This window comes from Chroicocephalus ridibundus, chromosome 3 (genome assembly GCF_963924245.1).
Source record: "Chroicocephalus ridibundus chromosome 3, bChrRid1.1, whole genome shotgun sequence".
NCBI classification, from domain to species: Eukaryota; Metazoa; Chordata; class Aves; order Charadriiformes; family Laridae; genus Chroicocephalus; species Chroicocephalus ridibundus.
The window spans coordinates 101321042-101344477 of record NC_086286.1 but is presented as its reverse complement, the minus strand read 5'-3'; the positions used below and the strand labels follow the sequence as shown (position 1 = coordinate 101344477).

The 23436-nt window shown below is 38.9% G+C and overlaps 1 protein-coding gene across 2 annotated transcripts in view; it reads left to right on the top strand.

Annotated features, from left to right (window-relative positions):
- Positions 1-14926, top strand: part of PRIM2 (DNA primase subunit 2) — a 117876-nt gene extending 102950 nt beyond the window's left edge. For both annotated transcript variants that reach the window (XM_063330277.1, XM_063330278.1), the window contains exons 13-14: positions 9254-9322; positions 13978-14926. In XM_063330277.1, coding sequence (XP_063186347.1) covers positions 9254-9322; positions 13978-14205 — 297 coding nt within the window. In that variant the 3' untranslated portion in view covers positions 14206-14926. The remainder of the gene's footprint in view (positions 1-9253; positions 9323-13977) is intronic.
- Positions 14927-23436: the final 8510 nt, after the last annotated feature.

The following is a 23436-nucleotide window of genomic DNA, read 5'->3' as shown; positions in this document are numbered from 1 at the left end:
ACGACACAAGTTGATTGGCAATTGCTTAAGGTGGGTTTGGTTGTTTCAGGAAAAAATCACAAACAGCAACCTGTTGGTTTGGACGTGTTTCCCTTGCTGTGTTTGGTGTTTATGCTGTCTGTTCTTTCCAAATCACCTGTGCTGCACATTGATTTCAGTTCTGATTCCAGGGCTTTCCCTGTCTGTCCTTTCAAGACCTGAAGCTTTTGCCTGTTCCTGCAATTTATTGCTAGGACTTAGATTGAGTGCTTCAGTTGTCCTTGAGGCTCCTTGTTTTCCAGTGTAGATGGTAGATGATTCTCTGTGGTAAACTGCACCTTCTCTAGTCGAGGATTCTACAGTCACGAGAAACAGAGGGTCTAGCCTCATCCTTTATGGTTTTGCTCCAATTACCGTTTTTTCTTTAGGGAAAAATGCTTATGTAAATGAGCAGTAGATAACTTAAGAAGAATGCTCTTTCTAGTAGAATTGTTCTCTTAATTTAAAAAGCTGCCTTTTCCCATAATTGGATTAAATTAAAGATTTTGATTGAGTCATTGAACTTTAGCCAATGTTCTCTAACAAATTCAGTGTTTGGGGCGACTGGAGAGTCTTCACAGAGATGGAAATAAATAAGCCAGACTGTGCCTAGGCCCCTGATATGGCTACGTGTTTCCATGAATAAAAAACTGAACGCACCACAGGGTAAACACCCCCTCCCTTCTGATGATCTAATATTAGAAATTTTATATCACTTGGTGGCACTAAAAATATTTTCGCTTTCAGCTGAAGAATTTTGCCCTAATGTCAGTCATTTTCATGGTAGTGCTTCTGTAAGTTCGGATTAAATAAGAGCAACTAATGTTTAAATAAGAGATCTTTTATTAGTTAAGAGATTAAATAAGAGATTTTATTAGGTTGGTATTTTTTGTGGAAATGTATAAAATGGAAACAAAAATACAAGAACAGTTGATACTCTTGATATGGACAAACCTCATGTGATACCCATTTTATTATTACAGTGAAATTTGGTACATCAAATTTCCTTAAAATTTCTTTCAGCGATTCTACTTTCAACTCTTGTCTTTTTTTGACTTGTGGCTATAATAAATATTTAATTTATGATGATATTGTGTGGCACTTCGTATTTATTAATTTACCTCTTTTCACAAAATTCATATTTTTACTTAGAATGCTGATTTTCTGGATTTTTGTGGTGGGATTCTTTCCCCAATAAATTAATTAAATTTGTCTTTATTTAAATTTTATTATATGTTTGTTTATTTTATATTTATAAATATTTAAATATTTATATAAATAAACAATTAAACTCAAATCTTAAAACATGGTACCCTTACACATTTGCTGCCAAGAAATTTTAAAAAAGCATTATACCTTTGATCTAGAAATTGTACATCATTCAGGTTTCTCAAGTGGTAGGTTAAGACTCCTTGTTCACTGTCCAGAATCTCTCCGATAGTTATTGTCATAGAATCATAGAATCTTCATGGTTGGAAAGGACCTTTGAGATCATCGAGTCCAACCAAACAACCTGCAATCTCTGCCACTAGAGCATGCCCTGAGGTGCCACATCTAGACATTTCTTAAATATCTCTAGGGATGGTGACTCAACCACCTCCCTGGGCAGGCTGTTCCAGTGCCTGACCACCCTTTCAGCAAAGGAATTCTTCCTAATGTCTAATCTAAACCTCCCCTGCCGCAACTTCAGACCATTTCCTCTGGTCCTGTCCTTATTCACCTGGGAGAAGAGGCCAACACCCACCTCTCTCCAACCTCCTTTCAGGTAGTTGTAGAGGGCAATGAGGTCTCCCCTCAGCCTCCTCTTCTCCAAGCTAAACATGCCCAGCTCCCTCAGCCTCTCCTCATGTGACCTGGTCTCCAGACCCCTCACCAGCCTGGTAGCTCTCCTCTGGACACGCTCCAGCACTTCAATGTCCCTCTTGTACAGAGGGGCCCAGAACTGAACACAGCACTCGAGGCGAGGCCTCACCAGTGCCGAGTACAGAGGCGCCATCACTTCCCTGCTCCTGCTGGCCACGCTAGTCCTGATACAAGCCAGAATGCTGTTGGCCGCCTTGGCCACCTGGGCACACTGCTGGCTCATGTTAAGCTGGCCGTCCACCAGCACCCCCAGGTCCTTTTCTGCTGGGCAGCTTTCCAGCCACTCTTCCCCAAGCCTGTAGCGTTGCTTGGGGTTGTTGTGACCAAAATGCAGGACCCGGCACTTGGCCTTATTAAACCTCATACAGTTGGCCTTGGCCCATCGATCCAGCCTGTCCAGGTCCCTCTGTAGAGCCTTCCTACCCTCAAGCAGATCAACACTCCCACCTAGTTTGGTGTCGTCTGCAAACTTACTGAGGGTGCACTCCATCCCCTCATCCAGATCAGTGATAAAGATATTAAACAAAACTAGCCCCAAAACTGAGCCCCGAGGGACACCACTGGTGACCGGCCGCCAAGAGGATTTCACCCCATTAATTGTCATTACTATATCAAAACCTGTAAATGCTTTGAAATTATTAAATCTTTCAAAGTGGGCAGTGTAAAAGTCTTGAAAGTAAGATTATTAAGGGAAATCTTTGCCACAAAGATGGCAGTCTGGTGTAGATTTGTGTCAATATGAATGCCTAAAGTTTCCATATATTTTTCTATAGACGGGGAACATTTATCAATAATAGTTGTGTGTTAGGAGTATGTCTGTCTCCCTCATTTTATCTGAGATTATACTTTCTCTGACGTACTCTCTAGACCCTCTATTTTCTCAGCTAAAATGTGTGCCTTGTTTAATTGTCTTGTATTTGGTTTGTTTTTCAAGTATGAACATGCTTATTGATTTCTCTAGGACTGCTTTCACACATAAGCTGAACAGCTTCTTTTCTGGTGTTAAAGCTCCCACCTGTTCTGATCACTCTGTGATATGTCTCTTGATCAATTCCAGTGACTCTTTTAGTGTGAGTTTATTGGTGCTGTGGTGTTAGTATTACTGACACCGTCAGTGGGTAGAATATCGTAGAGTATTAACATGACATGGCCTCACGTCTTAAGATGACATGCAACATCTTAACATGACATGGTTTAAAACTAATTATTTTTAAAAAATTGAGTTACAGTATTTCAGACTACTAAATTTTCCCAATCTTAGGTTTATTGCTGAAAAGTTGAAACAAATATTAGAAATAAGGAGGTATATCTGGCTATTGTCAAGTGAGATTGTAATGTTATGTTATGTATGTGATTAAATAAGAGTGGTCTGTTAAAAAATCTGGTATAAGTAATGGTAAGGAAAAAACGTGTAAAGGTTGAATTGCTGGATGGACTTGTGACAGTAAACCAAAAAAACAGCATAGGAAAACAACTTGAGAGAATGTTGAGAGATGCAGAAACTTGGTGAGAAGCACAGCTAACCTGTTCGATAATAAAAGGCTATAAGAATATGGAAGACTTTTAGAGTATGTGGATCGATTTTATTATATATAGAATACATTTCAAAGTACATAAGGTAGATGTTTTATTAGTTTAGAAACTTATTCAAAGTTGAACTAGAATATATATCTCTTAAAATTTGGATTTGACATTCTAACCACCGAAAGGATGTAATTCAATTCTCGATAGCACCTGTCCATACAGCTGAATCACAGATTAGCTGAGTTTGGAAGATGCGTCTGGAAGTCATCTTGTCCGATGCCCCTGCTCGAGAAGGGTCATCTAGAGCCTGTTGCCCTGGACTGTGTCCAGGTGGGTTTTCAATATCATCAAGGATGGAGACTCCACAGCCTCTCTGGGCAACTTGTGCTGCTGCTTAGTCAAATGTGCCTTTTAGAAGAAATAATATGAAAAGTAGAGTTAAAAAGCATATTTTTTTCTGCTGTTAGAGAGATGAATGGCATTAATCCAGTGCATCCAGTTTAGAAGTACTTAAATTCATTAGTCAAATCTTAGACTTCAGTTCCAGGAGCAGTTAATTAACCTAAATGGACCCTGCTGGTGTGGAAGGCACTTCTACTGTCTGTTCATCCCTGCCTGTTGAGTTTCCATTTCTTTCCTTATACATGGTAAAATAAATTAAAAATTTACCCAATTGTAGGTTTACCTGGGGAAGGTGAGGAGGAATGAGGTTTGTATTCAGATGGCACAAATGAGGGGACAGAATCAGGGGCTGTGTCTTCACACTTCAGCAGCTTCAATTTATGGTGTATTAAGCTACTCATGAAATTTTTATATAGAAGAGAAAGAAGGAAAAAAGAAGCACACCAAAAAAGTCAAAGGGATTAAGCACACAGTTCAGGGTGAGAAATCAGGAAAACAAAGAACAAACACACAAAATAAAAATGTTGCAGCTCATTGTTGCAGAAACTGTTATGTTGCAAACTTAGAATGTACATGAAGCAAATACGTCAATTTTATTTCTTTTCTAACTTTTTTTTTTTTATTTTAAAGCGTTTCAGATGCTTGCTTTCATACTTGATAACAGTCCAGGCTTTGACTCAGCATTTCTTTGCAACAGATGAATGTGGGTTATCTATCATATCTAAAACCAGACACGACTGCCTTTTAAAATAGGTGGCTGTAAACTCATGCAGGATTTGTCAGTTAAATGAAAAAGCATCACTGAAAAATAGCCAAAAAATTTAGTAATCATAAAATGTACATTTTTATAGTGCTATTTTAGAACTATGTGAAATCAGAGAAGTGGAATACTTAGGTGAATTAAACCTTCTTGCCTTCGACGTTCACACCGTTGACTTTCAGCTGTAGATGGTATAAATCTTTGAAAAATAGCCCACAACCAAGCAAACAAAACCAACAAGCATTAGAGCTGTTTCCTTTTAAAATTAACGCGGCTTAAATTAATGTTTGTCTTCATTTAATACGCTGCCCAGGGGTTGCTGCAGCAAATCTAGGCACATATTGACATACTCTTTTCATGCAGACATTCACTTAGTCTTTTGCTAAGTATTTAATGAGTTCCTTACTGACATACATTAAATAAGAACTTCAAGCTTGAAAACCTACACATTAAAAATGGAGGAGAAAATATAGGTATTTTTAAGAGACATTAATAAAATACCTTCTTCTGGATCATGACTGCCTCTTCCTTCTACCTTTATAAAGTGTAATGTAATACAAGTAGGTTTTGGGTTTTGACAGTTGTGATGCAAAGCGCAGGGGAGAAACTGATCTGTTAATGGTGCCCTAACTATTACCACGTGCAATGCTGAACACGGTGCGATCAAGTACTCTTCACTACAAAAGAAGTCAAGGAGTATAAAAAGAACAGGAGCTCTGGCAAAGCTGTAACAATGATTTTCTGGCCTGTGAGTCCCTGAGGGAAAACAGCTTAAATCTGAGAGAATTCTACTGTACAATCACGTTATAAACATGAAACCTTCAGTTTAAAATATAAAGGGAATCCCCAAAAGCAGCAAAAAGGACAGATGCCTGTACTGACCAAGAAGCAAAGGGCATTGGGGAGTCCTGGTGTAGGACTTAATGCTGGGGTGGTCAAAAGCTGACTTGAAACAGGAGAACAATGAAATGTGTTCAGATAGACTCCAGCAGTTGCACCCAGTCATATCTTTAGTCACCTCTGAAATAAAAAGAAAGTTAGAAATGAGTCATACTTAACTGAATCTAGAGTAGAAAGTTTTTCATTTTGAAAATATAAGGTAATTCTGCAATTTTCAAATAAAACAAACTAACTTTGAGTAAGTAAAAATAACAATGGATAATTACAGAGCCCAAACTATCATGCTGTGCAACATCTTAGCTTTGAATGTGAGGATCTATAAAGCAGGTGGCTGTGCACAGCTGCCAAACATCATCTTAACCTCATTAGTAGTCAGTAAAGCAACATCAGAAAAGCAAGTTGCAGATGGCAGTGAAAGAAAAGGCACATAAGAACTAACAAAAAGAGTCCTTGACTATGTCCCTTTACTTGCAAAATAAAGCAATTTAGTGTAAATGTCTTAATATACGTAGAGGCAAAAGATTGCTGCTGTGAATTAGCTTAGTTTTGAGTGGAGGTCTGTTTCTGGGTAGCACTAGTAAAAAACAGCTGCAAGCTTCCTTTCATTATGTGCACAAATGCAATAGGAAAGGTAATGTTTATTATGAATTATAATTCTGTTTTATTTAAATACAGGATTGTTAGTTTCTCTCACATAGGGAACTCCTTTCTAGCTGGACTCCATTCTATTGCAATTTTTAACCTTTTTTTGTTTCTTCTCTTAGCAACTTGTTCCATATTGAAGCCAGTTAATCTACTAAATCTGTTCTTCTTTGGATATGTTTAATGTGTCCCTTATTCCTCAACCCCATCAGATATGCGGAAGGTGAATCTGGTCCCCTGTGATGTGGCCAGTTCAAAGTTATATATGTGCTATTTTGGCTGCCTTCTGGCTGCCTCTCAGAATGGGTAGGAGCCGAATTACAACTGCTTTTCCCTGAATGAGCCACAAATGTTGGTCTGGCTTTTTCCACCCAACCACAATTTGTAATCAATGTGTAGGAATTGTATAGCTTTGGCATCTCTACCTGTCAAATTTGGCTGAACTTGGAAAACCAGTCAAAGTTGGAGAGGTGATGTGGTGGAGAGGGTAAAGGAGCAGGAGTAAGTTGATGTCCGCCAGTAGCATCGTGTACATTAATAAATTTAACAAACTGGATGAAAGTCCTCGGTCTGTTCTGGTGGGCATTCTGTTCTTTGGAGCGCCCTATCAATGTAGAGGAAAAGAAGTGTTGTGAAGACCTAGTTACCAAACCTCACTGGAGAATGCTGGTAGAAGTTCCTCTAACAGCTGTTCTCCAAAATACTCATGTCTTCATAGTAGTACAGCAGAAAAATCTGTGTGGTGACCTAACAGCAACCTTCGTGAGAGGTCTGAGAAGGAGTCTAGAGGGAGTGGGACAGTAGTTCCTTGGTGAAACTGCAGTGTAGCTGGGCAATAAAGATCAAGCTGCTGCAAAATAACATGGTGGCTCTTTAAGAATTCAAAGTCCCTCAAAGCCACCTCTGATAACATGACCATTATAGCTTTCATATGTCAGCGGTATCGCTTCAATAAAGTTCTCTTCTCGACCTTACAGGTGGGTGAAGGTTTTCCCAAGGGTGGATCAAGGGCTTAAATGGGCACAGTTTCAGAATAGTTTGCTCAGAATAATCTCTCTTACAAAATTGGAATTTATTTATAAGTGCCCCTTTATTCTGTCATCATCTGTGTTGTGTCGGTCAGTGATCCCTCTTCTGATACGTGTCACTTGAAGTTACCGTTTTTATGCTGAACTGTCAGAGAAGACAGCAGCAGCTTCGTCTCGCAACCTGTGAATCATTGTGATTTAATAAATCAAAATCTAGATTTGATAATCCTTGTCTTTTCCACTCTGCAGGATAGTTGGATAATGGCATCATTGTTACAAAAAGCAGCTGTAACTTTGTGGTCTGTGATTGAAAAGTTAAATCACAGAATGACTAGTCTTCTAACTGATCACCTGTTTCAAAAAGTTCTCTTAAATTACTGGGGAACCTCAATGCTTTTAAACTTTTGGGGTTTATACTCAGAATTTGTCCATACTTAAGTTTTTTGTTTGCTCACTTAAGCTTCTGAGACTTAAAGTATTTTTACACCTGAATTTAGACAACTTTTTATTTATATTAGGTATAATCTTGATTAAATGAAGAGTAATTTTGTGAAAACCTAAACTATTTATGAACTAGATTAAATTACTTATTTCAGCTGGAAAGTTCATGTTAGAAAAGTCTGAATGCTAAAGAACATTACGAATATTTCTTTCAACTCACAACAGGCATATACGTCTTCTGATTATTACTCCAAATTACGTGAAAGGTACTTTTAAAAAAAAGTACTTACATACAACACGGTTACCATTTACTTAAAAGCAGAGATAGCTCTTTTGCATGGTATAGATTTTGTAGTAAGGAATAGAGGAAAAATAAGGTAATATGTAATGGAAATGTTTAGAATAAATGAGTTTTCTTCAGTCCTTACCTACTTAACATGATACTGTTTTCGGTCAATTTCAAAGGGAAGAGGAAATATACAGAAAGAGAGAGACAGTGCCAGATTTCAGACTTAATTGTTCAGTTGGCCCTGGCCTTGATCTTTTACAGAAGATGTAACAGGAGGTGGAAGGAGAGAGAGAAATGTAATCAGTTGGGCTATTACAGAGAAACAACGCGGCCAAGTACTTTCCTGGCAATGTGTTGCTGTTTTTATCCATTCAGCAGATGTAATTTATTTATACATCTGTCAATAAATACAAGGTGGCATCCAATAATGAGTACAGCAGGGACTTAAGCTGGAGCGTATTGCCATGTTTGACATAAAGGTCAACCTTGGGAAAGGGGCTTGATATTAACATTTCTTGAAAACTATTTTTCCTTCCACTGAGGCTATCTCTTAATTCCAGCAATTTTCTCTGTTTGATAAGCAGAGAGAGCATACATTTTGATTGTATAAAGGAGGGAGGAGGTGATGAAACTTTAAAAAATTTCAACTGGCACTGCATTCTGGTGATAAGAATGGGACTTTATGCGGCACAGAAGAGATTACCTGAAGCAGAATTGGGAAGCAAATTGTATTTACAAAAGATGGCATGATTTTCCTAATAGGTGTTCAAAACAGGCTATTCACACACATATTCTGCTGAGCTTGACTAGAAATAACTTCATTTTAAAAAGGACCAATCTGATTGAAGGTAAAAGCATTCCCCTCTCACAGATACTTGTCTAAAGGATTTGCATTAAATTTTCCTGATGGGAGCACAATAGTATTTTACTCTGCATCTGCATGAACTGGTAACGTGGAAAATAAAATACAAATTGTGTCCTTGATTGCTTCATGCTTCAACCACTTGAATTACTAAATTTATGTCTGCAATTATGGAAGAGATGTTGCAATATGATAGTTTGACAATAACTGTCACAATTATAGTACCAAAATATAGATTCAACTTATTCTTGAAGTTAAGAGTGCTGAAATTACATTTTAAGGACTGGGTGTATCTTCCTGTGGTTTTATCTTGTTTTTAATATAGCCAGGGTATTTTTAAAAAATGATAGTATGTGTAAGCGTTGTCAGTTATTAGTAAGGGACACGCATGTCAAAGATGTCATGGGCTGCAAAGTTCCATGAGGTATATACAAGGCTGTTGTGAAACGCCTTGTCATGGTAAGTATCAAAAAGATGTACGTGTGCTGCTTCTGAATCCCTTATGGTTTTCTCCCTCTGTACAGATCCTGGAACTGGTGAAGGGCATGCATTACCAGCTGGCCTGTCAGAAGTACTTCGAGTTGACGCACGATGTAAGTAGCTACTAATTTTTCTTAAACTATAGTCGCCATCGTTGCCTTGGAAATCATGCATGAAGTCTGGAGACTATTTGCAGTTTTCACATCTATCGTTAGCTGTCTTGCCTTGTTAGTTTTCATTTCAATAATTTAAAATCTACTTCACATCTTCTTTTGTAATTTTCTTCATTTATGTGTTGATGTTATTAATCCCCTGAATGTTACAAGATGCAGTAAAAGGTTATGCTTTCTTCTTGAAAATGTCAATATTGTTGAATTCTGTCTATTTCAAGCCATTTAACTTTTTCAATATCCCGTTTTTAAACAAGTTGTGCTTTTTAACCCATCCACGTTTGGTATTTTGACATGTATCTTAAAAAAATGGGTCCAAGAAGTTTAGCTAAAACTACTCTTCCAGCACTTACATAGTTAATATCATTAGTTTTCACTTGTTTTTTTTTCATGTCTTTGTTCATGCGTGATTAGTTTTTAAATCGAGATGAACATTCTCGAAGCTTTCCCATTTGCTTAATTGTAAGCTTCTGTGACATATTGAAGTAAGATCCTTCGCAAAATTGTAAGATAACAAATGGCTGCAGTCCATCTCCTGCGTGATTTCTTGATTCAAAGAACCAGTTTACTCCGTGGTTCTAGATTCTTTGTTGTCAAGAAAAAACAGCGGAGTGCGGCCCATCTTATAGCTTTGTTCTCTCCACAACTCAAAAAATTGAAACATCGCTTTCAAACATCAGAAAATAGAACAGGCTTCCTAAAGATATGGATGAGGATTAGATGACCCACGCAGAGACATTTAACATTGACTTTTTTGTTCTCACTGTTTTTCATATTTGATTTAAATGGATGTGTTTGTCTCCCTAAATTTCCAGCAATCATATGTGTGAATGTATAGTAAAGACGTACTTGAACCTGTATCCAGTGTTGTTTTGGCAGCTGTAATTTAAGAGTAACACTGTCTTGCAGTCTTAGAAAATAATAAAACAGGAAATTGAAAATTATATATAATTAAAAATTTAAATAACACATGCCTTATGTAAAGCTAAGTCAGTAGAAATAATATTTTCCCAAGATGACTATAGACCCTAAAGTCAACATTCGTCAAAGGATAAATGAGCACAGTGCCAAAGATTTGGCATTTTTAGGAAATCTGTCTTTCCATTCTTCTATGGCAAATTCCAGAAGAGCATTATTTTTTTTCAGTCTTTTCTTAATATAAATATTTGTCTTTGCTGCTTGTGCTAAGAGTCGTCTTTCTCCTCTGCTGTTGATAAGTCTTTTACTTCAGTGAGAGAAAGCAGAATGCACAGAAGGGTGCTTTCTGTAGTTTTAATGAAACATACTTATAAGGGCAATATTTTTTAGAGCATTTAGCTGCTAAACTTCTTACCAGCCTGCTTGGAATGATTTTTCTGTCCCTACAACTATATGTTTTAGTAATTTTATTTTTTTTTTTTCATGGGTTGGTCAAAAGATATGTCTCTGGAGCTGGTGACACTGAGTCACGCAATCAAACCTTTGCTTTCCTGTATATCATTAGCAGAGCTCTTCAGTGAAGGAAATTTCTGAAGAATCAATCAGCATAACAGTGATTGTTGTTGTTCCTTCAAATAGGTGAACAATCTTAAGTAAAATTTTCCTAGAAATAATGGACTGTCTCACATGGAGAATTTCAGCTTCAATTATGTAAAAATTCTATTGAGAAAGTGTTTGATATGCATTGGGCAGAGTTGTTAGTGTTACCTATAATTCTTGAAAGTTACAGTGCATATGTGGGTTAGATCTCCTCTGAATGACTTTGTAGTGGAGACTTGTTTAAGATTATGGTATTTTTCTAAGTTCACAGGGGCATTTGCACACTATGTCTTTGCATTTCCCCTCCATCATCCTCTCTCGAGTTTCTACTCCGTCTTATACTGGCAGCAGCTTTGCTGTTGGCTTCGGTAGTCTAGTGCTTGGCATTAAGACTATGCTGATAAATCCAGCTGCACTAGAGTGAGAATGTTTAGATCTGTTTTTCTGGGGAGGTGGGGTGTGTGTCTCTGCACCTCAGTGCTACTGGTTCAAATAGCACAGCTTACCTAAAAGCTGCTTCTCTGCATATTCCGTGTAAGCGGGGCTTATTAGCTTTAATGCTATGCCCCTCCCAAACTTTCATTTTACTATCTCACAACCACAGAACAAAAGCAACCATCATTTGTGTGGTCCAGCATATTGTCTTCAGGCAGGAACTAATCTGTTAAGGAAATGTGCACATATGCAATTTATTAAGTCTTTCAGTAAGTGTGGGAAAGGAAAGCACTACATGTAGTGTGTGAATGGTTTTACCATATTTTTCAAATTCTGGGATATTAGGGCATACTCCTTTTTGGGAAGGTTATTTTCTAAATAATAACACCATAATTTGATAAAGATAAGCTGTCCTATATACGTGAAGAAAATAAGGTCTTTTGACTTGATAGAATCGTGACTGAATGGCCTGTGGGGTGGATATTTTCAAACTTTATCATATTTTAATAAGAATCAAGAATAAACTACCTTCATATAGTAACTAGAGTAAGCATTCAATCAAACACTACCAGAATACTAAGTATTTTTCTTGATGGTCAAATTTGGATTTTAAGCCATATGAAAAGCATCATAACTGTTTGGAGTTCTGATATTTGTACTTGGGTTCATAATAGGCTATTTCATGTTGATTATCCCTTTTAGATAAGTTTTATATTTTACTAAAGTGAGGGCAATGTGGAAGGCAAACGTGGAAGTAACACACCCTGAAAACGTAAGCAGTGTAGCCATAACCCAAAGAAAATAGTCAAAGGAATGAGGAATGCCTTCCACAGTCACAATAATGTCAAGGTTTTGTTTTACTTCAGTTGATAGAATTGAATGGCAACTCAAAATAGAGAAAAATATTTCCAGACCAACAGTTTTGGAGATCTTGGCTACATATATGCAGTCAAGTAAAAGAGATTGATGATATCGGATATGAACTACAAGTAGGTTAAATAAGTGTTCTCGTGACAGCTTGCCTGTAGAAATAATTAGTGCTTTGAAATCTGATTGTGTATAAATCCACTGTATAAAGCTACTCTTTTAAGGGCCTGAGTGTTAAGAATAAATAAGAAAGCCTAACTGGCTAGTGCCTGTGTTAATAAGTTATATTCCAAATGAACTCACGATGCTAATGTTGTTTGCATGAATGTTGCGGTATTTGTTACTTGTTTTCACTTATTTTTTTAGATTTTGCAAGCAGTGTCGCATACTACAGTTGCTAATGTCGTCTTCGTGTCTGAATTAGACTGAATTAGATTTTGTTATAGGTGTCGCCGTTTTCTGATGGAGCTAAGCTAGGCGGTGGTAATGCATTGGATCAGGGTTCCCTTTAAAATGCACATTGATTCTCTGCTTTATGATTTTTCACAAATGAATGAAATTTAAACTGATGGGTTTTGGCATATTAAATCAGCCACGGTATACGTCCTCATGAAACACTGCGTGTGTGCAAAGTTGCCTGTTATGCTTGAATTGGCCCCACCTCTCTGGGAAAAAGGGAAGATAGCGGGAGCAGAAAATTACCAGTGTAAGGCTCTTCGTCTTCCTTGGTTTATTGTATGCCAGGTTTGGGAAATTTTCCGATGTTATGAAAGAACAATATTTTTCTCAAAATGTTCCTGGTATTCACATTATCTGACAGGCAGATATAAGGTGCAGATTGCCTGAATATGAGGTGGAAGCACCTTTTAAAGTAAGCATTTCCAACTTCTGAGTCCCCCAAAAGAGATAGAAAGGTTATAACTGAGATTTGTGGTGAATATGTCAAAACAGCTTCCTTTTGAAACGAAAAGCTTTGTTGATTTGAAATATTTGATAAGCATCAATTGAAAGTTCATTTATCAAATAATTACAGAGCTAAAAGAATGTGCCTGCTTAGTAGAATGGAGCAATAAAAATATGCTGTACCTTTATGCTAGTTTTCTGTGTTGTTTTCCACTGAAGACTAAACATTATTTGGTATTGGTTGTGCATCTAGTGTCAGGATGCTGCAGTTGGCACTGATGGAGCAGAGATAAGCTTGATATATTGTGCTTCTGTCTTAGCCTGCTGCCTTGTGAGTGTTGCATTTGTGGCTACTGAAAAAAACAAGGAAAGAGGTGAAGCTACCCATTTCCATTCACAGTTTCACACTGATGCTTAAGATCTAGATTTATATTGTGCAGTTGTTAACAACTTTTAGTAGTATTCTCTACTGCCATTTACGCTCTAGACTTGTCTCCATCCCTCTTTTGTGTAGGGAAATCCTGTTTTAAGGTGTAGGTTCAATCGTCCTACATTTGTAAAGGTATGACATTTTACTTATGTTGTTTTATGTGTTTTGGGGTGGTTTTTTTCTTTACTACAGCAAAGACAGTGTGAAATATTGTTTGAATATGCCAAAGCAGTCATTTTATTTCTAACATGAAGGAAGAAATTTTGTGATGAAAGTAAATCTGTGTCATGCTTATATTTACTAGGACAGCATTTACAAACCGATGCCTTTTTCTTCAGCAAAACTGGAACTTACTAAATTGCTAATTAATTTGTTCTTTAATGTGAAAAATTCTGTTTTTTGAAATAAATGTAATAACTCGCTGTTCCTTTCCTTTTCTGTGCAGGTTGATGACATTGGGTTTTCTTTGAATCATCCTAATCAGTATTTTGCAGAGAGTCAAAGGCTATTAAGTGGTGGTAGAGAACTGAAGAAGGAACTGAGTAATTCAGGAAACTCTCAACAAAAAAGTAATAGTCAGGAAAGCATGAATTCAAGTTCTACTCCCACCTCTTCAAATACAACAGCTGATGCAGAACTGGAGGGACTGGAGGCATACTTCACTGAAGACTAAGCAGCTGTTTGTGGGTTTTGGTTGGTTCTTTTGGGTTTTTTTTGTTTTTGTTGTTTTTTCTGTTTCTTTCCCTTCGTTAGCTGAATTTGTCCCTATTGTAAGAAATATGCACTTTACTACCTGGAAGACGCAGGCGTTTAGTGCTTTGAATAGGGCTGAAGAAAAGAAAGATAGATACTGAGGCTGTAATTGCATCCAATACTTATTCTCGCTGCTTTAGGATACTGTTTTATATGACATGTTGAAAGTTCCTTCCCAATTGTGAGGTAATTTTTGTTTAACTTACCTTACTTGTTTTCCTTCAAAATGTTTAAATATTTTTATCCCATTTTGTGGTCACTTTTATATGTTTCTTCTTAATAAATAAATTGCAAAGCAAAAGTTTGTGGTATTTTATTTTTACCTGTATTTGGGTGGTAATTAAGTAGGAGCTCTTAGGATCAAAATTGCCCTCTGGAGGAGTCTGTCTGTCCCTTTCCTGCTTAACCAACATGATCTCTTTCTATGACCATGTGACCCCCCTTCTGGACGTGGGGAAGGCTGTGGACGTTGTCTGTCTGGACTTTGGTAAGGCCTTTGACACCGTCCCCCACAGCATTCTCCTGGAGAAGCTGGCGAATCATGGCATAGACAAGTGTGCTCTTCGCTGGGTTAAAAACTGGCTGGTTGGCCATGCCCAGAGAGTTGTGATTAATGGGGTGAAATCCTCTTGGCGGCCGGTCACCAGTGGTGTCCCTCAGGGCTCAGTTTTGGGGCCAGTTTTGTTTAATATCTTTATCGATGATCTGGATGAGGGGATTGAGTGCACCCTCACTAAGTTTGCAGACGACACCAAACTAGGTGGGAGTGTTGATCTGCTTGAGGGTAGGAAGGCTCTACAGAGGGACCTGGGCAGGCTGGATCGATGGGCCAAGGCCAACTGTATGAGGTTTAACAAGGCCAAGGGCCGGGTCCTGCATTTCGGTCACAACAACCCCAAGCAACGCTACAGGCTTGGGGAAGAGTGGCTGGAAAGCTGCCCAGCAGAAAAGGACCTGGGGGTGCTGGTGGACAGCCAGCTTAACATGAGCCAGCATTGTGCCCAGGTGGCCAAGGCGGCCAACAGCATTCTGGCTTGTATCAGGACTAGAGTGGCCAGCAGGAGCAGGGAAGTGATGGTGCCTCTGTACTCGGCACTGGTGAGGCCTCACCTCGAGTGCTGTGTTCAGTTCTGGGCCCCTCTGTACAAGAGGGACATTGAAGTGCTGGAGCGTGTCCAGAGGAGAGCTACCAGGCTGGTGAGGGGTCTGGAGACCAGGTCATATGAGGAGAGGCTGAGGGAGCTGGGCATGTTTAGCTTGGAGAAGAGGAGGCTGAGGGGAGACCTCATTGCCCTCTACAACTGCCTGAAAGGAGGTTGGAGAGAGGTGGGTGTTGGCCTCTTCTCCCAGGTGAATAAGGACAGGACCAGAGGAAATGGTCTGAAGTTGCGGCAGGGGAGGTTTAGATTAGATATTAGGAAGAATTACTTTGCTGAAAGAGTGGTCAGGCACTGGAACAGCCTGCCCAGGGAGGTGGTTGAGTCACCATCCCTAGAGGTATTTAAGAAACGTCGAGATGTGGCACCTCAGGGCATGCTCTAGTGGCAGAGATTGCAGGTTGTTTGGTTGGACTCGATGATCTCAAAGGTCCTTTCCAACCATGAAGATTCTATGATTCTATGAGGAGCTGAGGGAAATCAGCTTCCTATTTGTGTACCTTGACACTAAATTTAGACAGATGGTTTTGGTGCTTGACATAAGTGTATGTTCCTTTTCAGTTTTAAAGTTTCCTCAATGTCTGAGCGTGGCTGGAGCCTCCTGTGTCCCGCTGAGCTAAACAGCTGTCTGAATGCAGGTTTGGGTCACCTAGATCCCATCCATTCCTCTAAAGCTCAAGTCACCTAACACATGAATGGCATTCAGTTGAGCAGCAGCCACTGTGTGGTGGGTGGCAGCTCTTCAGTAGAGCTGGTATTTTATATCACACCGTTAGGGTATTCTCCTGGGGATTTGAAAGGCCTGCATTTTGTTTTATCTGATGTTTAAGGTGTATCAAGTTTGATGGCAGAGGAGAGAGGAGCCACTTGTTTCCTGTAGGTAGCTGAAAATTATTTTAAAGAAGTTCACCTGTCCAACACTACTTAAGTATGTAAGACAGCTGTAAAACTGCTTCTGCTAAAGTGCTTTTGATAAATGGTTTTTATGTCTGAAAAAACAATAGCTGTAGTGGTAACAGACCTTGCCTATTTTTGCAAGCAATGTTCTTCCCACATGATGATTTCATTACATGGTAGGTTCAATACTTATTACATTTTCTGTTGTGTAGAATTTGAAACACACTAAGCCCATTTCTCCAGGAAAGCTGCTCAAATCTCTGCAGTAATCCCAGCCACCAACACTCTCGGTTCTCAGTTCGGATCTAGTTTCTCTAAAGGCTAGTTACTACTTGATCTAATTTTTCAACATGTAACAAACTCCAGAAATCCTTTCTCCTTATTAGAATTTAGTGCTGTGTCAGAAATTTTACTTCCACTCTTCAGCTGTAGCGATCCAGTATTTCTGGGTAACGTTAAAAAAAAAAAAAAAAGGAATTTTTTTAAAATGCTTTTAATCACATTTAAACTGTTTGGGAAAATGCTGCATTTTGTAATGATAGTCTCTTATTAAAATTTCTTAAAGTCAGTTGGAGCTTACTGCCAGCGATGAAGTTTGTTCCCAATAAGTTACTTTTATTCCCTTCATGTTAGTAGACCTAAACCTGTCCAAGTCACTATTCTTCCTCATTGAGGATGGGTGCAAGAACCATTTTCTCTAACAAAAATTACCTGAGGAGTGTTTCTGTAGCCTGCAAGAACAATATCTTAAAACAGAAAAGAAAGCAGTACCCTTATATATAGTGTTATTTGTTCAGTTGTCACCTTCTTAATCATCGTAACTACAAAGAACATTTAATTGCTAAGACCTGATGTTGTCCATAAACCTGGAAGAAGACGTCTAAATGAGTGCATCCCAAGCTTTAGGAAAGACCATTTTTGTCAGACATTGTTAAGCTGACATTATACAGAAGTGAATAGACCTTTTCTACTTTACTGAGCAAGATTTATACTGCAATTGGCACCAACTGATGTTTTCACAGAGCTGCGATTCATAGTAGCAGCCTAAAGTCTTTGTTCTTTGTGACTTCTTTCAGATGAGGGTTATGAATTCCGCTCTGCCAGGCAGGAGGACTGTGCAGGGTACCTTGACCAGCTGCTTAGAAAGCTCAGAGATCTTGCATGAAGTGGAATTCTCAGTGTATAGCTGCACAAGGAGATAAGTTGATTGGGACTAATGTTTTTAATTGTTTGAACTAAAATTAAATGGTAGGAATATACTAGAAGTATCTTACTTCCTCTCTACCAGTAAGTTGAAGGTTGTTGGCATTCCCTTCAATTCTGGATGTCTAAATATTTTAATTAAATATTAAATGTAATTTAATATTTAAACAGACATCACCACCACGTGCTATTCTGGGGTGCTTTTGAAGAGTTTTAATTTTCAACTGTCGCTGAATGATTGTTTTGGGAATGAAAAATTGTCTCTTCTCTAAATAAATAAATGCCTTTGGTGTATCTTTTCAATGTATCGTGGTGTTAATGTCTTTGTGGTTCAGTGTGGTGAGAGCCTTGCATGCAAACCCTTGAATGATGCTTAACCTGAATCTACTCTCTGGAAGCGGTTTTTTGCTTGTGTGAGTAATTTGCAGTGCTTCACTGAGCAGAATCTACCGCATGAATTAGCTCTACAGCCAGATTGTGCCTGCAGAGGGAAAACGATTAAAGCCTTGGGTTACTCTGAATCTGTTTGTTCTGCCAGGTGAAGACTGAAGTCTAATCAACATATACTTCCAGACCAGCCTCTGTGGGATGTTTGTAAGTGAGTGGTAAAATCTTAACTTCCCAAGGGCGAAGAAAGGAACGTGAGGTTTCTGTTGGCAGTCGCTTCTGCTGTTGGTCACCATTCAGAGCAGTTGGCAGCACTGAAAGGAGCCCAGCCTGGTCCTTGGGGTCACAGAATGGCTTTGGAAGAGGGAAGGGAGGGATAAAAGCATCAATATGTTTATTTTCTGCATGGGTGAACTGTTGCGGAGTAGTGAGCTAAGAAAGAGGGCTGTCGGCTGCATGCATCAGAAAGAGCCATCAGAGCCCTAGAAAAACAAGAGGTCTTGTGGGTGACGTCTGAGCGACTTCGTTTATAGCTCAAGTTTATTAGAAGACAAATATCTCAAAAAAAAAAAAAAAAAAAAAAAATTCCTGTACAGATTTTCAATTCTATTAATGCCCAGAATCACACTATCAAAAGAATTGTGACGTTAAACCTGGTTGTTTAGCTTAAAAAAAAAATATTAAAAATATCATTGGCCATAATCAAAATAGTACAAAGTGATCGTTTCAGGGCATAGCATTCATGATTACAGGCTATTCACAGCTACTAATGGAGGGGTGATTCAACCCCAAAAGCTTTTTTCCTTGGCAGGCAGCAGGACTTTCCATTTGTGCGTGTTCTCTCTGAGCAGGGTTTCAGTGGAAAACACTCCCTGGACGGGTTTTTGATGTCAGGTTTGCTCTTAAAGATAGGTTTGGCTGAGTGGAAACATTCATATGAACTTCATGTTGTCATTGTCTCATTTTGCATGTTCTGTCTTCAGGGAATCGGGAAGAGGGAAAATATGCACCAGGAACATGTGGAGACCCATCTGCTTCCTTCATTGGTCTGCGAGAAGCTGAAGGTTGATTAAATGACAACTGCTCACCAGAGTTGCAACATTTTGATCCATAGATGTTGCATCAAAGATTGTTTTTCCCCAAAGAAGAACACAATCTCCATTTCTGATCACCGCTATACTGAGATGCCGTATGATGCTAACTTTGGAGCATCGACAGACTGGGAGCATGACAAAAACAAGGCGTCTTTCCCTGAAGGACAAAAACTGTCCCGATTCATTCAATCTGCTGCTGCTACAGCACGCTTTTCTTGATGGAAGATGCAGGCTGTAAGGAGCACACGGTGCAAAGTGTACAGAGGTGCAGCGCTTGGCATCTTATTCACGTCTGAATGCAAATCAGACAGGAGCGGCCATAGCTCAGCTTAAAAAGTCCCGGCAAAAAACCCAAAACTTCGAAATGATAAGGAAATGGTTGGAAGGTTATAACAATATTATTTTGTGTAATAATTTCCAGAGGAGCTATTGTGGCAGGGTCTCATTGTTCATGGTCTCATTGCACAAGAATAGAGCAAGACAGAATGTGGGCTTTTTCCCCTCAGCAGCTTACAATTTTAAATTATGAGATGTTGTGATGAGTGAATGTAACAAATATGAGGGGCAGATGATAAAAAAAAAAAAAAAAGGAAAGGACTGTGACCAGAAGGTGTTCTTACATAGATATGTTGTTGTATAAATTGAAGGTTTGGGGGGTGTATGTTAAAATAGACACGTTAATTATGTCCGTAGTCTCAGCTGGCCACTTGCCTATCCAATATGAGCTGGCAATTTACCATCGCTATTGTGGCAGAAATGGGCACTGGGGAAGGATTTGAAATCAATGAATACAAAGCAGGAAAACACATGAAATCAAATTACATGCTAAATAACCCTGAGCTGGTCTGTGCCTCCCTTACTGTCTGAGTTCTCTTGCTGTCCACAAACTTTTCAGGATCTTTGACGATGCAGAAGCTCCTGTTTGAATAGGGGCCCTCACTTGCTGGCTCTTCCTTTTGCGTTGATGATGTGCCATTGCAGCCATAACAAAAGGCAGGGGAATCCCGGCTGTTCCTTGAAACCAGCTGGATGCTTCTGGGTTTTAGGCAGGTGAGTGGGCTGCAGGCGAGTGGGCTGAAATGCAAACTGTTTGCACCTTTCCAGCTGGTGATAACAACCTTAAGGACATTCATTTTAAGGTTTCACTGATGCACGTAAATGAAAATAGATCCAACAGCTTGGGTCTGTCGGGCATGGTATCATTTCATAGACTTGATTTCAATTAGCAATGTCCGAGCCGTGGCTAAAGGAGAGTAACTGTTGTCCCTGTTGCTGATCCGGTCACTCCTTATGTTGAATTAGAAGCCCACGAGTGACAGCAGTTCAAAACCCACTGCCTGGGAAAGCTGCACGAACGTTTCTGCATCTGCAAAACCAAGGCAGATTCGGTGAGGCCTGCCTGAAGAAAGGAGAAAGGAGGCGTTTAAGATGATTAGCTGAGAAGGAGGCAGAGCCAGCAGCAAATATTGACCACTGATGGAACAAAAAGTAGAACCAGGTGAGAATTATTTTATTTTTTTTTTTCCCCCAAAGGATCATTCCATACCTACTGCTCCATGTACTGCATTTCTGTTTCACATACACCTACATGAGAAGGATGCTTTGGTGTCTGACAAGACCTCTAATTCGTCGTGTTGCTCTTCTCAAGAGTCCAGAAAGCTCTACCCCAGTCCCTGGGACTTCTGAAGAACAGCACGGTTATTTCTTTTGTTGTCGTCCAAGTCTCCTGCAGTCACCCTTGTCATCTTTTTGCCAGCTTATGAAAGACCTTTTTATTAGCCTTTATGTTTTTGTTTCCCAAAGATAAGCTTCTGTCATGTAAGGATTTTGACATACAGCAGCCCTTCTGCCATATCCAACATTACTGGCACACGCGGATGGCTTGTGCATTACTCCAAAAGAAATGCTTTAGCGTCATGTTTCTCTTTGCAGAACTCTCAGCTCTGCCTTGTTCAGGGAAAAACATCCACAGTAGCTGGCAATTCTAATTTGATATGAGTAAAAATACATTGGCTTCGAGTGACACTGGGCTAACGCATATCATGAGATGACATTCCTAATTTGTCATTTCAGCTATGTTAGCTCTTAAGTGTCAGTTCATAATTATTTATAAAGATTATTTCAATGTATTGGGTTTCGGTGCACTAAATTGCATTTATGGGCATCACAAGGGCATCTGGAGCCTGGATTTCTTTGCTTGTTTCAATCCAAATAAAAATAACTAAATATTAGGCACGCAAACTAATGATGATTCCTTCTGTTTTGAAAGACCTTCTGTTTGAAAGAAGCTCTGTAATTCAGGTGAGAAATACTGGAGCTGTTTGCCATGTCTCAATCCCAGCTCTAATTCTCAGAGCATAGAACGGCAATAACAAGCTTGATACATACTTATTGCCTATTCAGTATATTATTTGTTCTGATAGGCAAATCTTAAATTCTCATTGTTATTGCTGCTGCTTTGAGCTCCCTAGGCATTTTGAATTGAGATGAGTGCTTTCTACCTAATGAAGCTGAGTGAGTGAGTCCTGTAGCTTCCTAGTCCATATCTCATCCCTGGCAGCTGTAACTGGCCGGATGCTCAGGAAAAGGAAGAGAACAAGCGGGCAATGATCCTTCTCTGGGCAGTCCATGAATTTTTAAAACAGTTTTTGAAGTAATTTATGTTTTTCACCTTCACTTGCTTGTGTAACAGTAGTTCCCATGATGTGATTATGTATTATGGGAAAAAAACCACTTCCTTTCTGTTATTTTAAGCTCGATGCCTGATCGTATCATTATGTTGTATGATGAGAAACAGCAACTAACTGTTGTTTTCACCTTCTCAATATACCAGGTCCTAGCTGTCCTTCTTCAGTTATTGCTTTCCTAAACTGGAGAGTCCTCCTGTGTTCAATATTCCTGCGCATGGATGTTCTTCTACCCCTCTGGTATTTCTTCTTCCTAGGTCTTTTTTGTATGTGGTTTATTTCTAGCTCAGCCTTCAAGTCGTGTTTTCAGTCCCGGTGCTCCAGAGACTTGCTCGGTCACTGTTGCAATGCGGCTAATGAGTCTCCCTACGCACACAGAAGCAGGAGTTCACGTCTCTCCTCGAACCTGCAACGAAGGCTGCTGCCAGCTAACTGGGCTCTAATTGGGTACCGGGTAATTTCGGCCGGGCGTAACCAAAGGTGGCGGGACACGATGCAGGGAAAATGACTCTCATGTTTTCTCGGCTCCAGAAACATCGGCCCCATACGGATCTGTGCTTGAGACTGACCTGCGTGAATATTTATTAGGGTATATAGATGAGTGAATTATCTAGGCAATGCAGTGGAAGCAAGTTAATTCTGCAACTAAGAGTTAACAGCAGCACACATTTTTTTCTAATTTATTCTCTCATATTGTTCTAATATTTACCAACAAAGAAAACATGTCTTGTAACTAGAATATATATGTAGAAGGAGGTAGTAAATTAAACACGTATAATAGGAAGGATTTTTCATAATATTGTTTTTCATAACAAATCTAAGCCATTTTAAACTTTGTCATACCTCGTGATGAATGTTGAGATTAATATAATAACTTCATTTATATGAAGTATAATCTAGGTCACTCCATGGAGCGCAGAGTGCTCTGTTTCAAATGTTTCAAACATCTTCTGCCTCAAGCAAAAGGTTCAGCTGCAGTAAGAAATCTACCACTAAAAAAAAAGAGATCTATTAAAAAAGATGCTCATTAAAAAAAAAAAAAAAAAAAGAGGGGTGGATTCTGTCTTCACTTCTAGCTCTCAGAGAAAGGATAAATATAGGGCATCTGAGGTTCTGTAAATTGTTACATCTCTTGTTTGCAGAAAATTGGTTGTAGCTGTGACAAACACGATTTATCGTCCCTTTGGACTGTGTATAGATACTTGATTGATTTCCGTGTTGTGAAAGCCAAAGCAAGCCCCATGTTTTATCTCCATACTCCTCTATGAGAGATCTTGAAGATGAGATGAAATGCTCCAAATACAAACTATGTTTATAATTTCTAATCAACCAAAGAATAAGATTGTGTATACTTTGTAAGCCCTTTCTCTTGTTCTGAGCATCACAGATCTCATAGTCTCTAAACACAGGTATTTAAGGTTCATAAACATCTTTGTATTTGAACGCTGTGTTTTGTATTCTAGTCTTGTGATTTTACAGCCGGAGCAAAACTCTGGCTTCAGCAATTTTCATACCCTAGCTTATGTGCTGCAGCAAATGATTTTGGATTGATGCCATAAAACTGGTCTATTTCATATTTTAATTATTATTTTATAATCATAAGTAACTATTCACAAATTGTAATATGCAATTTATTATACAGCCAAACAAAGCGACAGAAATTTCTTTTGCTTGGCAGATTTGGTTGACTACAGAATGAGAAAACTCCTGTTCCTGTTAACAGTTT